A 13,866-nucleotide genomic window follows, 5' to 3' on the forward strand; every position below is an offset into this window, starting at 1 on the left:
TGTACACTCTCCCCTTTCATGGACTCTACCCACCCATTGAATCTCCTCCCACAGCCCATGTACACTCTCCCCTATCACGGACTCTACCCACCCATTCAATCTCCTCCCACAGCCCTTGGACACTCTCCCCTATCATGGACTCTATCCACCCATTGAATCTCCTCCCACAGCCCATGTACACTCTCCCCTTTCATGGACTCTACCCACCCATTGAATCTCCTCCCACAGCCCATGTACACTCTCCCCTATCATGGACTCTACCCATCCATTGAATGTCCTCCTGCAGCCCATGTACACTCTCCCCTTTCATGGACTCTACCCACCCATTGAATCTCCTCCCACAGCCCATGTACACTCTCCCCCATCATGGACTCTACCCACCCATTGAATCTCCTCCCTCGGCCCATGGACACTCTCCCCGATCATGGGCACTACCCACCCATTGAATCTCCTCCCACAGCCCATGTACACTCTCCCCTTTAATGGACTCTACCCACCCATTGAATCTCCTCCCACAGCCCATGGACACTCTCCCCTTTCATGGACTCTTCCCCCACAATCGCAACTGAGGAAAGTTCTGTAAAGGTTCTGTGCCACACAGCAGATTGAAAGCGGCTCCAGAATACACACATAGACAAGGCGTTGAATTTCTATAGAAGTCAGCTGAAAAATAACCTGCATCCGATGGCACGACTAGTCCAGTCAGAAACAGCAAAGCTAATCGCAGAGCTTAGAATATTCTTGCACGCTAAGTCCTGTCTTGTTGCTGGATCGCCGAGGAGAGCAGAAACGCTGCCGCGGATTTGGAGATGGGTGCTGCGGGGCGCAGGCTCACTGAGGCACGGCTTCCTGCCTGGTCAAGTGCCAGCGTCCGTTTTGGGAGAGCTTGGTTGGTTGTGCAGGTGAGCGGCTGCACAGTCCATTCAGGTACGGTGCTCGCGGTTACCTCTGCATTGTCCATCCCTATCAACCGCCCTTCGGACGCCGAGTGCATAATTGTCAAAGGGACCAACATGGCAGGGAGCAAACAACACCAGGGATAATTGTGAGGTGATTTCTGCACTGAAGGTTCACGTGATCTAATCCACTTTTGTTCGATTTGCGCAAGAAACGCACGAAGCAAGCCTCCCACAATCGATTCCGCCTGGCGCTTGCATCCGGCAATCAAACCTTCTCGCCAAGCCCTCGAGCCCACTCGCACTCGCTGCCGCTGTCCGTGTCATCACCCAGCGCCACCACGTCGAAGTTCTCCGTCCCATCCCCCCGGTCCCCGGCCCTCGCCCGGGCCGCCGCTCCTTGCCCCCCGGTGTTGGTGTAGTAGATCTCGGCCTGGTCCTCGAGGGCGGGCAGGGCGGAGAGCTGCTCCTGGAGCGGTGGTCGGAGCTCGGCGAAGGACGGCCGCTGCTCAGGGTTCAGGAACCAGCAGCTGAACATGAGGTGGTACCTGGGACGAGATGGACAGTAATCAGCAAAGAGGGCGCTCATTACAACCAGCACCCTGTGGCCAGTAACTAAGACCGCCTATTTCCACCTCCGTAACATCGCCTGTCTCCGCCCCTGCCTCAGCTCATCTGCTGCTGAAACCCTCATCCCTGCCTTTGTTACCTCTAGACTTGACTATTCCAACACACTCCTGGCCCGGCCTCCCACATTCCACCCTACGTAAACTTGAGCTCATCCCAAACTCGGCTGCCCCGCGTCCTATCTCGCACCAAGTCCCGTTCACTAATCACCCCCTGTGCTCGCTGACCTACATTGGCTCCCGGTTAAGCAGCGCCTCGATTTCAAAATTCTCATCCTTGTTTTCAAATCCCTCCGTGGCCCTCGCCCCTCCCTATCTCTGTAATCTCCTTCAGCCCCACAACCCCCACCAAGATATCTGCGCTCCTCTAATTCTGCCCTCTTGAGCATCCCCCGATTTCCATCGCTCCACCATTGGTGGCCGTGCCTTCAGCTGCCTGGGCTCTAAGCTCTGGAATTCCCTCCCTAAACCTCTCCGCCTCTCTCTCTCCTTCTTTAAGACGCTCCTTAAAACCAAACTCTTTGACCAAGCTTTCGGTCATCTCCTTATGTGGCTCGGTGTCAAATTTTTTGTCTTAAAATACTCCTGAGAAGCACCTTGAGACGTTTTACTACATTAAAGGCACTATATAAATACAAGTTGTTGTTGTAGTGTCTACCATACTTCCCTTGGCATACAGTGACCTTTGTTATATAGGGGTGATGTCAGGAAGCACTTCTTCACACAGAGGGTAGTGGAAATATGGAACTCTCCCCCCTCTTGAACGCCCTTGAGGCTGGGGGACCTGCCAGCTCCAGTGGAAACACTTTCTCCTGATTTACTCTATCGAAACCCCTCATGATTTTGAACGCCTCTATTAAATCTCCCCTTAACCTTCTCTGCTCCGAGGAGAACAACCCCAGCTTCTCCAGTCTCTCCGCTTAAGTGAAGTCCCTCATCCCCTGGGACCATTCTTGGTTACTTATAGGGCTCAGAGCAGAGAATCACGTCAAGGTGAGGAAGGGGCCACTCACAGTTTGTCGAGACAATCGGACGGTTGCTTCAGCCGGTTCCCCTCGTGCAGGAAGTCGTAGATCTCATGATTCTGTAAGCCGGGGTACGGCATCTTCCCCCGAGTCACGATCTCCCACATCGTCACCCCGAAGGACCACTGGGAGCAGGGAAGAGAGTCAGGTTAAGGAGGTGGGGGCCTGTTGGTCTCTGGCTTCATTCCCACCGCAGTCCATCAGTGGAGTGACCTCCGGAATCGAACGCTCTTCCTGGCTGTCCTCCCCATCTCCCACCCTCTGTAAGCTGCAGCCCATCCGAATCTCTGCTGCCCCCTGTATCCTAACTCGCAACAAGTCCCGTTCACCCAACGTCCCTGTGCTCGCTGACCTACATTGACTCCCAGTCCAACAACGCGTTGAACATAAAATTATCATCCGTGTGTTTAAATCCCTCCACGGCCTTGCCCCTCTCTATCTCTGTATCCTCTTCGAGACCCTTCAAAACTCTGAGAACAATGTGACGCAAGAAAACTACTAAGCACTTGATTTGAGTATAAAACAAGGCTTTAATCAACTGTTTCACAACCATGAGATTCTAGTTACATCACTAGTTCCTGGTTACAAAAACATCCTGAGCAAGCTGGGCCCACGCCCGAGTATTTATACTCCCTGGACGGCGCCACTAGCTGGCCGCCCAGTGTTATTTCATGAGTCATTTCTTCATGAATGATAAGATTCATGATACATTGCGTTTCTCCAATTCTGGCCTCTTGAGCATCCCCCGATTTCCATCGCTCCACCATTGGTGGCCGTGCCTTCAGCTGCCTGGGCCCCAAGCTCTGGAATTCCCTCCCTAAACCTCTCCGCCTCTCTCTCCTCCTTTAAGACGCTCCTTAAAACCGACCTCTTTGACCAAGCTTTTGCCCGAATACAGGTTGAGCGTCCTGAATCCGGCAACCTCGGGACCGAGGCCGAGCCGGTTTTCGTGTTTTTCCGGACTTCGGAACGTGTTTCTGATGTCCGAAGTCCGGAAATATCGCAACCTGGGCTCGGGCGTTTCCAGACCTTGGACATCAGAAACACATTCCGAAGTCCGGAAATGCCTGGGCCCAGGTTGTGGTTTGACGGGGTGTCCGGATTCCAGAACATTTTATGGGTTCCGGACGACCCTGCCCCCAATCGTCCCGGAGTCCGGATTTTGGACGCTCGACTTGTATCTCCTCATGTGGCTCGGTGTCAAATTTTGTCCGATTCATGCTCCTGTGAAGCGCCTTGGGATGTTTTACTACGTCTAAATGCAAGTGGCTGTTGCCACTCTCTGTTGTGTCTCCGTGTGGCAATCACTCACTGTGTTCAAGGTCACCAATTAAAAGGTTTAGAGATTGGCAGCCAATCCCTACCCCCCCGCACGGCTCAGAATGGAAACGCACTGCTCAATGAGGTACGGAGCCCTGGAGGTCACGGCAAGTCGCTGGCTGATCCCCTGGTCTGTGCGGAGTTTGGTGACCTGTCGCAAGGCGGTAGCAGAGGTGCTACAGTCGCTCACAGACTCCTTGGGCCAGTGAACAGAGACAAATCAGCCAGGGCCTCTATTCAACAACAACAACAACTTGTATTTATCTAGCGCCTAAAACATCCCAATGCGTTGCACAGGAGCGTAATTCAGACAAAATTTGACACCGATCCACATAAGGATAAATTAGGGCAGGTGACCCAAAGCTTGGTCAAAGAGGTCGGTTTTAAGGAGCGTCTTAAAGGAGAGAGAGGTAGCGAGGCGGAGAGGTTTAGGGAGGGAATTCCAGAGCTTAGGGCCCAGGCAACAGAAGGCACGGCCACCAAAGGTTGAGCGATTTATAATCAGGGATGTTGAAGAGGGCAGAATTAGAGAAGCGCAGATATCTCGGCAATGTAGGTCAGCGAGCACAGAGGGTGACGGGCGAACGGGACTTGTTGCGAGTTAGGACACGGGGCAGCCGGGTTTTAGACGACCTCAAGTTTACGTCGGGTGGAATGTGGGAGGCCAGCCAGGAGTGCGTTGGAACAGTCGAGTCTAGAGGTAACAAAGGCATGGGTGAGGGTTTCAGCAGCGGGTGAGCTGAGGCAAAGGGCGGAGACAGGCGATGTTACGGAGGTGGAAACAGGCGGTCTTTGTTATGCTGCGGATATGTAGTGGGAAGCTCATTTCAGGGTCAAATCTGGCATCAAGGTTGAGAACAGTGTGGTTCAGCCTCAGACAGATGTTAGGGAGAGGTCACTATCCAGTGACCTCTACTGGAAAGCATCTGATTTCAGACATCTGGTGAGGGGCGGACAGGATCGAGGGCTTGGCTGTGATGCCCTCCACTGGCTGACACTCACTGGCTTCACACCGAGGAGTAGCCACTGCCTCAGTTGCTGTTGTCACTCTTTCCCCTCCACTTGGCTCTCCCTTGTGCGCAGCAGGGATGCATTGGTGTGAATTTCCAAATCTGCGCGCGACACCAAATTGGGGGTGGGGGGGGGATAGTCAATGCTGAGGAGGACTGCAACAAGTTACAGGAGGACATTAATAAACTTGCAGAATGGGCATATAATTGGCAAATGAAGTTCAACACAGATAAATCTCATCATCATCAAGAAACTACTCATGAAATAACGCTGGACGGCCAGCTGGTGGCGCCGTCCAAGGAGTATAAATACTCGGGCGTGGGCCCAGCTTTCTCAGGGACATTTTGTAAGACAGGAACTAGCGAAGTACAACTAGACCTCCATGTTCTGAAACAAGTTGATTAAAGCCTTGCTTTATACTCGAACCAAGTGCGTAGTGAGTTTTATTACATCAGTTACAGTTTGGTAGGAAAAATAGGGAGGTCACTTATCACTTGGAGGGTGCGAGTCTGGGTGGGGCAGAGGAACAAAGGGATCTCGGAGTACAAATACACAAATCACTAAAAGTTGTGACGCAGGTTAGCAAGGCCATAAAAAAAGCAAACCAAGCACCAGGGTTTATTTCTAGAGGGATAGAATTGAAAAGTAGGGAAGTTATGCTAAACCTGTCTCGAACCTTGGTTAGACCACACTTGGAGCACTGCGTACAGTTCTGGTCGTCATATTATAAAAAGGATCTAGAGGCACTGGAGAGGGTGCAGAGAAGATTTACAAGGATGATACCAGGAATGCAAGGGTCTACATATCAGGAAAGGGTGAACAGGCTGGGTCTCTTTTTCTCTTGAGTAAAGAAGGCCGACGGGTGACCTAAGAGAGGTCTTTAAAATAATGACAAGTTTTGATAGAGTGGATACAGAGAGAATGTTTCCACTTGTGGGGAAGAGCAAAACTAGAGGCCATCAATATAAGATAATCACCAAGAAATCCAATCGGGAATTCAGGAGAAACTTCTTTACCCAGAGAGTGGTGAGAATGTGGAACTCGCTCCCACAGGGAGTGGTTGAAGCGAATAGTATCGATGCATTTAAGGGGAGGCTGGACAAGCGTATGAGGGAGAAGGGAATAGAGGGTTATGCTGATAGATTTAGATGAGGAAAGACGGGAGGAGGCTCGAGTGGAGCATGAACGCCGGCACGGAATGGTTGGGCCGAATGGCCTGTTTCTGTGCCGTATATTCCATGGAATCCCATGTAATCTAATTCTCCCCATAGCTTGGCAAAATTGTTCCAACCCTGGAGCAGCAGGAAGCAGGGATGGGATCAGAAGCAATGCCTATTCCCCGCCACCCCTGGAAGGGTCTTGAGTGACTCCTGGTCGCTCTTTGCTGTTGCTTTCATCGGCAGAGTACAGGAAAGTTTGGCCTACCACGTCACTTTTAGTCGTGTAGATCGACTCTGCCATACTCTCCAATGCCATCCATTTCACCGGCATCTTTGAGACCGCCTTCTGCCGATAGTAATTACTGGAGTAGATCTTTTTAGACAAGCCGAAATCAGCGACGCACACCCGCATACTGTCACACAACCTGCGTGGGAGGAATGGACGTTAGCGAGAGAGCTCTGTTAACGTAGTCAGTCAGAATGCTCCCCACCTCTCGGCTCCAGTTCTACACAGTCTGATGGGGTGAAGCTCTCCTCTCCTCCCATCTACAGTACTGCAATCAAATAAGCTTGCTGCAGCCTCAGTCCAGTTCCTACTAGAGCACAGGCCCAGGGAACAGAACAGGCCCTAGCTCGGCACTGAACAGGCAATCTCAGAGAAGTCACAGAATAGTTGGTGTCGGAAAATGGAAAACATTGTAGGAGGCGCTTGTCTAAAGCTGTTGTTCAAGCAGAGTGGAGGGAGCTTTACTCTGTATCTAACCCGTGCTGTACCTGCCCTGGGAGTGTTTGATGGGACAGTGTAGAGGGAGCTTTGCTCTGTATCTAACTCATGCTGTACCTGCCCTGGGAGTGTTTGATGGGACAGTGTAGAGGGAACTTTACTCTGTATCTAACCCATGCTGTACCTGCCCTGGGAGTGTTTGATGGGACAGTGTAGAGGGAGCTTTACTCTGTATCTAACCCATGCTGTACCTGCCCTGGGAGTGTTTGATGGGACAGTGTAGAGGGAGCTTTACTCTGTATCGAACCTGTCAGTGCTTTAACTATGAACCAAAGGTCTGTATAGTTCAGTTCCACCCTGAGCAACGCAATAGCTGGCAGCCACCAGGGAAGTTCTTGGAGCCTCCCCTGTGATAAATCAAACTACCTCCCGGCTGACCACGACTCACATGCAGTTCCGAGCGGCCAGGTCTCTGTGTAGGAAGCCTTGGTTGCTCAGGTACTCCATCCCCGAGGTAATATCGATCATAAACTTCAGGAGAGTCTGCAGCGGCACATGCTGGGAAGGGAGAGAGATACGGCCTTAACACCAAGTCACATACAACTGCTTCCAGTGTGCTATTTAATGTCAGCCGTCGCTCACTGGGTAGCACCCTCTCGCCTCGGAGTCAGAAAGGTTGTGGGTTCAAGCCTCACTCCAGAGCATAAAAATCCAGACTGACGCACCCGGTGCCAGTACTGAGGGAGCGCCGCACTGTCGGAGGGGCGGTACTGAGGGAGCGCCGCACTGTCGGAGGGGCGGTACTGAGGGAGCGCCGCACTGTCGGAGGGGCGGTACTGAGGGAGCGCCGCACTGTCGGAGGGGCGGTACTGAGGGAGCGCCGCACTGTCGGAGGGGCGGTACTGAGGGAGCGCCGCACTGTCGGAGGGGCGGTACTGAGGGAGCGCCGCACTGTCGGAGGGGCGGTACTGAGGGAGCGCCGCACTGTCGGAGGGACGGTACTGAGGGAGCGCCGCACTGTCGGAGGGGCGGTACTGAGGGAGCGCCGCACTGTCGGAGGGACGGTACTGAGGGAGCGCCGCACTGTCGGAGGGGCGGTACTGAGGGAGCGCCGCACTGTCGGAGGGACGGTACTGAGGGAGCGCCACACTGTCGGAGGGGCAGTACTGAGGGAGCGCCACACTGTCGGAGGGGCAGTACAGAGGGAGCGCCGCACTGTTGGAAGGGCAGTACTGAGGGAGCGCCGCACTGTTGGAGGGGCAGTACTGAGGGAGAGCCGCACTGTCGGAGGTGCCGTCTTTCGGATGAGATGTTAAACTGAGGTCCCGTCTGCTCTCTCAGGCGGATGTAAACGATCCCACGGCCACTATTTCAAAGAAGAGCAGGGGAGTTCTCCCCAGCGTCATGGGCCAATATTTGGAATACCCTCTCTAAACCTCTCCGCCACTCACACCTCCTTTAAGACGCTCCTTAAAACTGGCCTCTTTGACCAAGCTTTTGGTCGCCTGTCCTAATATCTCCTTATGTGGTTTGGTGTCAAATTGTGTTTGATAATCACTCCTGTGCAGTGCCTTGGGACGTTTTACTACACGTTGTTGTTGTTGGAGGCTGGGCACTTCCCCACAGGAAGACATAGAAACATAGAAGATAGGAGCAGGAGTCAGCCATTCGGCCCCTCGAGCCTGCTCCGCCATTTAATGAGATCATGACTGATCATCCAAATTCAGTACCCTGTCCCTGCTTTCTCCCCATAGCCCTTGATCCCTTTAGCCTTAAGTAATATATCTAACTCCTTCTTGAATATATTTAATGAATTGGCCTCCACTGCCTTCTGTGGTAGAGAATTCCACAGGTTCACCACTCTCTGGGTGAAGAAATTCCTCCTCATCTCTGTCCTAAATGGCTTACCCCTTATCCTTAGACTGTGACCCCTGGTTCTGGACTCCCCGACCATCGGGAACATCCTTCCTGCATCTAGTCTGTCTAGTCCTGTTAGAATTTTATAAGTTTCAATGAGATCCCCTCTCATTCTTCTAAACTCCAGCGAGTTATAAGCCGAATCGACCCAATCTCTCCTCATATGTCATTCCTGCCATCCCAGGTATCAGCCTGGTGAATCTTCGCTGCACAAGACGGAAAAAGAATTACAGGTGCAAAAATTCTATTGCAATATGGACCCTGCACTGTATTGGGATCACTCTGTCTCCGAGCAATATTCCCTTGATCGCATTGAAACATACAAAATTCTTACAGGGCTTGACAGGGTAGATGCAGGGAGGATGTTTCCCCTGGCTGGACAGTCTAGAACCAGGGGTCACAGTCTCAGGATACGGGGTCGGCCATTTAGGACTGAGATGAGGAGAAATGTCTTCACTCCGAGGGTGGTGAACCTGTGGAATTCTCGACCACAGAAGGCTGTGGAGGCCAAGTCACTGAATATATTTAAGAAGGAGATAGATAGATTTCTAGACACAAAAGGCATCAAGGGGTATGGGGAGAGAGCGGGAATATGGTATTGAGATAGAGGATCAGCCATGATCATGTTGAATGGCGGAGCAGGCTCGAAGGGCCGAATGGCCGACTCCTCCTATGTTTCTATCGAATCCTTTTAACAATTTAAACACTTCGATCAGATCACCCTTTTAATCTTCTAAACTCCAGGGAGTACGATCCAAGTTTATGCAACCTGTCCTCGTAATTTAACCCTTTTAGCCCCCGGTATCGTTCTGGTGAGTCTGTGCTGCTCCCCCTCCAAGGCCAATATATTCTCCCTGAGGTGCGGAGCCCAGAACTGAACGCAGTACCCCAGGTGGGGTCTGACCATGTCTGTCTCATTTCTTCCTACGCCCAGTTTAATTACACATTTTTAGATTTTTGAATATTAAGGGACTCAAGGGATATGGAGATAGGGCGGGGAAAGTGGAGATGAGGTAGAAGATCAGCCATGATCATATTGAATGGCGGAGCAGGCTCGAGGGGCCGAATGGCCGACTCCTGCTCCTATTTCTTATGTTCTTATGCTACATGATTCAGAGCTGGTTACCACGGTGGTCTTCCTGTGCCTTGAGTTGAGCAGGAAACTGCGGAGGTCCCCGTGTGGCATGAAGGGGAGGATGACCATCGGCATTGGCGCTTGTCCCTCAGAGCAAACCTCGAACGAAACCCCTGCAGAAATAACAGCAGAAATAACCAGTCTCTCTCCAAACGCCAATATCAGCCAGTAAGCAGCGAGCATTCCCAGCAGGGGCATGAAAGCTTTATAAATAGAAAAAAGACTTGCATTTCTATAACATCTTTCACATCCACTGGACGACCCAAAGCACTTTACAGCCAATGAAGTACTTTTTTGAAGTGTAGTCACTGTGGTAAAGTGGGAAACGTGGCAGCCAATTTGTGCACAGCAAGCTCCCACAAACAGCAATGTGATAATGACCAGATCATCTGTCTTCGTGATGTTGGTTGACGGATAAATATTGGCCCCAAAACACCAGGGAGAACTCCCCTACTCTTGGGATCTTTTACGTCCACCTGAGAGAGCAGACGGGGCCTCGGTTTAACGTCTCACCCGAAAGACGGCACCCTCCGACAGTGCGGCGCTCCCTCAGTACTGCCCCTCCGACAGTGCGGCGCTCCCTCAGTACTGCCCCTCCGACAGTGCGGCGCTCCCTCAGTACCGCCCCTCCGACAGTGCGGCGCTCCCTCAGTACTGCCCCTCCGACAGTGTGGCGCTCCCTCAGTACCGCCCCTCCGACAGTGCGGCGCTCCCTCAGTACTGCCCCTCCGACAGTGCGGCGCTCCCTCAGTACTGCCCCTCCGACAGTGCGGCGTTCCCTCAGCACCGCCCCTCCGACAGTGCGGCGCTCCCTCAGTACTGCCCCTCCGACAGTGTGGCGCTCCCTCAGTACCGCCCCTCCGACAGTGCGGCGCTCCCTCAGTACTGCCCCTCCGACAGTGCGGCGCTCCCTCAGTACCGCCCCTCCGACAGTGCGGCGCTCCCTCAGTACTGCCCCTCCGACAGTGCGGCGCTCCCTCAGTACTGCCCCTCCGACAGTGCGGCGCCCCCTCAGTACTGCCCCTCCGACAGTGCGGCGCTCCCTCAGTACTGCCCCTCCGACAGTGCGGCGCTCCCTCAGTACTGCCCCTCCGACAGTGCGGCGCTCCCTCAGTACTGCCCCTCCGACAGTGCGGCGCTCCCTCAGTACTGCCCCTCCGACAGTGCGGCGCTCCCTCAGTACTGCCCCTCCGACAGTGTGGCGCTCCCTCAGTACCGCCCCTCCGACAGTGCGGCGCTCCCTCAGTACTGCCCCTCCGACAGTGCGGCGCTCCCTCAGTACTGCCCCTCCGACAGTGCGGCGCTCCCTCAGTACTGCCCCTCCGACAGTGCGGCACTCCCTCAGTACTGCCCCTCCGATAGTGCGGCGCTCCCTCAGTACTGCCCCTCCGACAGTGCGGCGCTCCCTCAGTACTGCCCCTCCGACAGTGCGGCGCTCCCTCAGTGCCGCCCCTCCGACAGTGCGGCCCTCCCTCAGTACTGCCCCTCTGACAGTGCGGCGCTCCCTCAGTACCGCCCCTCCGACAGTGCGGCCCTCCCTCAGTACTGCCCCTCTGACAGTGCGGCGCTCCCTCAGTACTGCCCCTGGGATTTGGTGGCGCTCCGCCTCCCCTTCTTATTCACCAGCAAAAACAAGGCAGGAGGATGTTATCAGGAGGCAGGATTAGCCCAGCTTCGCAGGCGAAAGCACCCGCAACTTGGAAAACCCCATGTTTCGTACCTATAAGTCTGAGGATGTTTGGATGGTCGAAGCCTTGCATCAATTCTGCTTCCCTCAGGAATGACTCCAGCTCAAGGTTTGAATCAAGTCTCTCTGGAAGGCAAAGAGAAGGTTTCAAACCTGTGTAATCCCATGAATAGATACAACAACAACTTGTATTTATATAGCGCCTTTAACGTAGTAAAACGTCCCAAGGCGCTGCACAGGAGCGTTATAAGACAGAAATTTTGACACCGATCCACATAAGGATAAATTAGGGCAGGTGACTAAAAGCTTGGTCAAAGAGGTCGGTTTTAAGGAGCGTCTTAAAGGAGGAGAGAGAGGTAGCGAGACAGAGAGGTTTAGGCAGGGAATTCCAGAGCTTAGGGCCCAGGCAACAGAAGGCACGGCCACCGAAAGACGGCTCCTCTGGCAGTGCGACGCTCCCTCAGCACTGCACTGGGAGTGTCAGCCTAGCTTTCTGTGCTCAAGTCCCTGGAGTGGGACTTGAACCCACAACCTTCTGACTCAGGGGCGAGAGTGCTACCCACTGAGCCTAGGCTGAACAGTGTGGCTTGTTGGGTGAGGGCAGGATTGGTTGAGATGTCTTGTGTGGCTGAATATCCTGCCAACACTCACTGCCCGGTGAAGAACGGCCATGTGGGCGTGGTGCTGGAGAGCTGCCGGCACCGATGGGATCACACCAGAGCAACAGGCAGCACCTCCCAGAGCAGAGTGAAGGGAAGGAAAGAGAAAATAGAAAACAAACCACAATCAATAAGCAACTCCTTCAACACTCTTTTGACACACACCTAACCAAACAGTATGCTTGTGTAATGTATACGCCAGTGTTATTACAAAGCAAGCGGCAATGTTGGAACGAGACAATTTTTCTGTATTATATACGATTCACTATTGTAAAAAAATATCTCACCTAAACTCAGTACTTTCAATGTTGGGCAATTTTCTTGTGTGGTATTCTTAAATCATCAGCTCAAATTACTCCCACCACCAAACTCCTTCCCATTCACTCCCATCGTACACAATCCCAATGGACCCAACCCCTTCCCATTCACTCCCATCGTACATAATCCCAATGGATCAAACCCCTTCCCATTCACTCCCACTGTACACAATCCCAATGGATCAAACCCCTTCCCATTCACTCCCATCGTACACAATTCCAATGGATCAAACCCCTTCCCATTCACTCCCACTGTACACAATCCCAATGGATCAAACCCCTTCCCATTCATTCCCATCGTACACAATCCCAATGGACCAAACCCCTTCCCATTCACTCCCACTGTACACAATCCCAATGGATCAAACCCCTTCCCATTCATTCCCACCGTACACGATCCCAATGGACCCAACCCCTTCCCATTCACTCCCATTGTACACAATCCCAGTGGACCCAACCCCTTCCCATTCACTCCCACTGTACACAATCCCAATGGACCCAAACTCCTTGACATTCACTCCCACTGTACACAATCCCAATGGACCAAACTCCTTGACATTCACTCCCATTGTACAAAATCCCAATGGACCAAACCCCTTCCCATTCACTCCCACTGTACACAATCCCAATGGACCCAACCCCTTCCCATTCACTCCCATCGTACACAATCCCAATCCACCAAGCCCCTTCCCATTCACTCCCATTGTACACAATCCCAATGGACCCAAACCCCTTCCCATTTACTCCCATTGTATAGAATCTTAATTGCTTCCTATTCATTCATATTGTACAGATTCCAATGGATCAAATATATTCCCATTCACTCCCGTTGTATAGAATCCCAACAGACCAACTATCCTAAGGTTTAAAGTTTTTAATACCAAATATTTGTTTTGAATCTGTTGTTATCTTGATCCCACTGCATCATTTCTTCATAAAACTGTCTCAAGCTCATCAAGATCAGGCTCCGCAGAGTTGGAACTTACCTTTCATTGTCTTAACGGCAACGTTTTGGTCGAAGCCATTGGTTTGCTTGAGTGTTCCCTGGTAGACGGAGCCAAACTCTCCTGAACATGAGGGATAAGAGACAGAGATGTAAGCCCGTCAATACTGTTGCAGCAAACGCTTTGGGGGAGAAATTCGGTATCGCCCCGTTTGGGGTGCAATTATCAGCCGGGCGCAAATATTAGCGCCGGTGCTAATTATCACCTCCGACAGCAAACTTGGCTTTTATCGCCCCTGGAAGTGATTGGAGCGCTAAATCAGGCACTTCACACCTGTCTTAAGGCACAAAGGCCGAGGAGCGAGGCGCTGTTGTATCCGTGTGTTAATGGAGACACGGAATGCAGGAGTTTGTTTAACAGGTGTTTACTGAACAAAGTCTGGAGG

At 52.5% G+C, this 13,866-nt stretch overlaps 1 protein-coding gene across 1 annotated transcript in view; it reads right to left on the bottom strand.

The window, feature by feature from the left end:
• Positions 1-364: 364 nt before the first annotated feature.
• Positions 365-13,866, bottom strand: part of LOC147092930 (ephrin type-A receptor 4-A-like) — a 96,503-nt gene continuing 83,001 nt past the window's right edge. Inside the window, exons 8-14 of the mRNA XM_085976249.1 lie at positions 13,464-13,544; positions 11,535-11,627; positions 9,806-9,927; positions 7,211-7,320; positions 6,304-6,463; positions 2,536-2,672; positions 365-1,444 (exon numbers count right to left, since the gene is read on the bottom strand). Of these exons, the coding sequence (XP_085832375.1) occupies positions 1,165-1,444; positions 2,536-2,672; positions 6,304-6,463; positions 7,211-7,320; positions 9,806-9,927; positions 11,535-11,627; positions 13,464-13,544 (983 nt within the window). The 3' untranslated portion in view covers positions 365-1,164. The remainder of the gene's footprint in view (positions 1,445-2,535; positions 2,673-6,303; positions 6,464-7,210; positions 7,321-9,805; positions 9,928-11,534; positions 11,628-13,463; positions 13,545-13,866) is intronic.

The sequence above is a fragment of the Somniosus microcephalus genome, unplaced genomic scaffold (genome assembly GCF_052327205.1).
Source record: "Somniosus microcephalus isolate GS21.2 unplaced genomic scaffold, FLI_Smic_1.0 unresolved_chr2, whole genome shotgun sequence".
Lineage (NCBI taxonomy): Eukaryota > Metazoa > Chordata > Chondrichthyes > Squaliformes > Somniosidae > Somniosus > Somniosus microcephalus.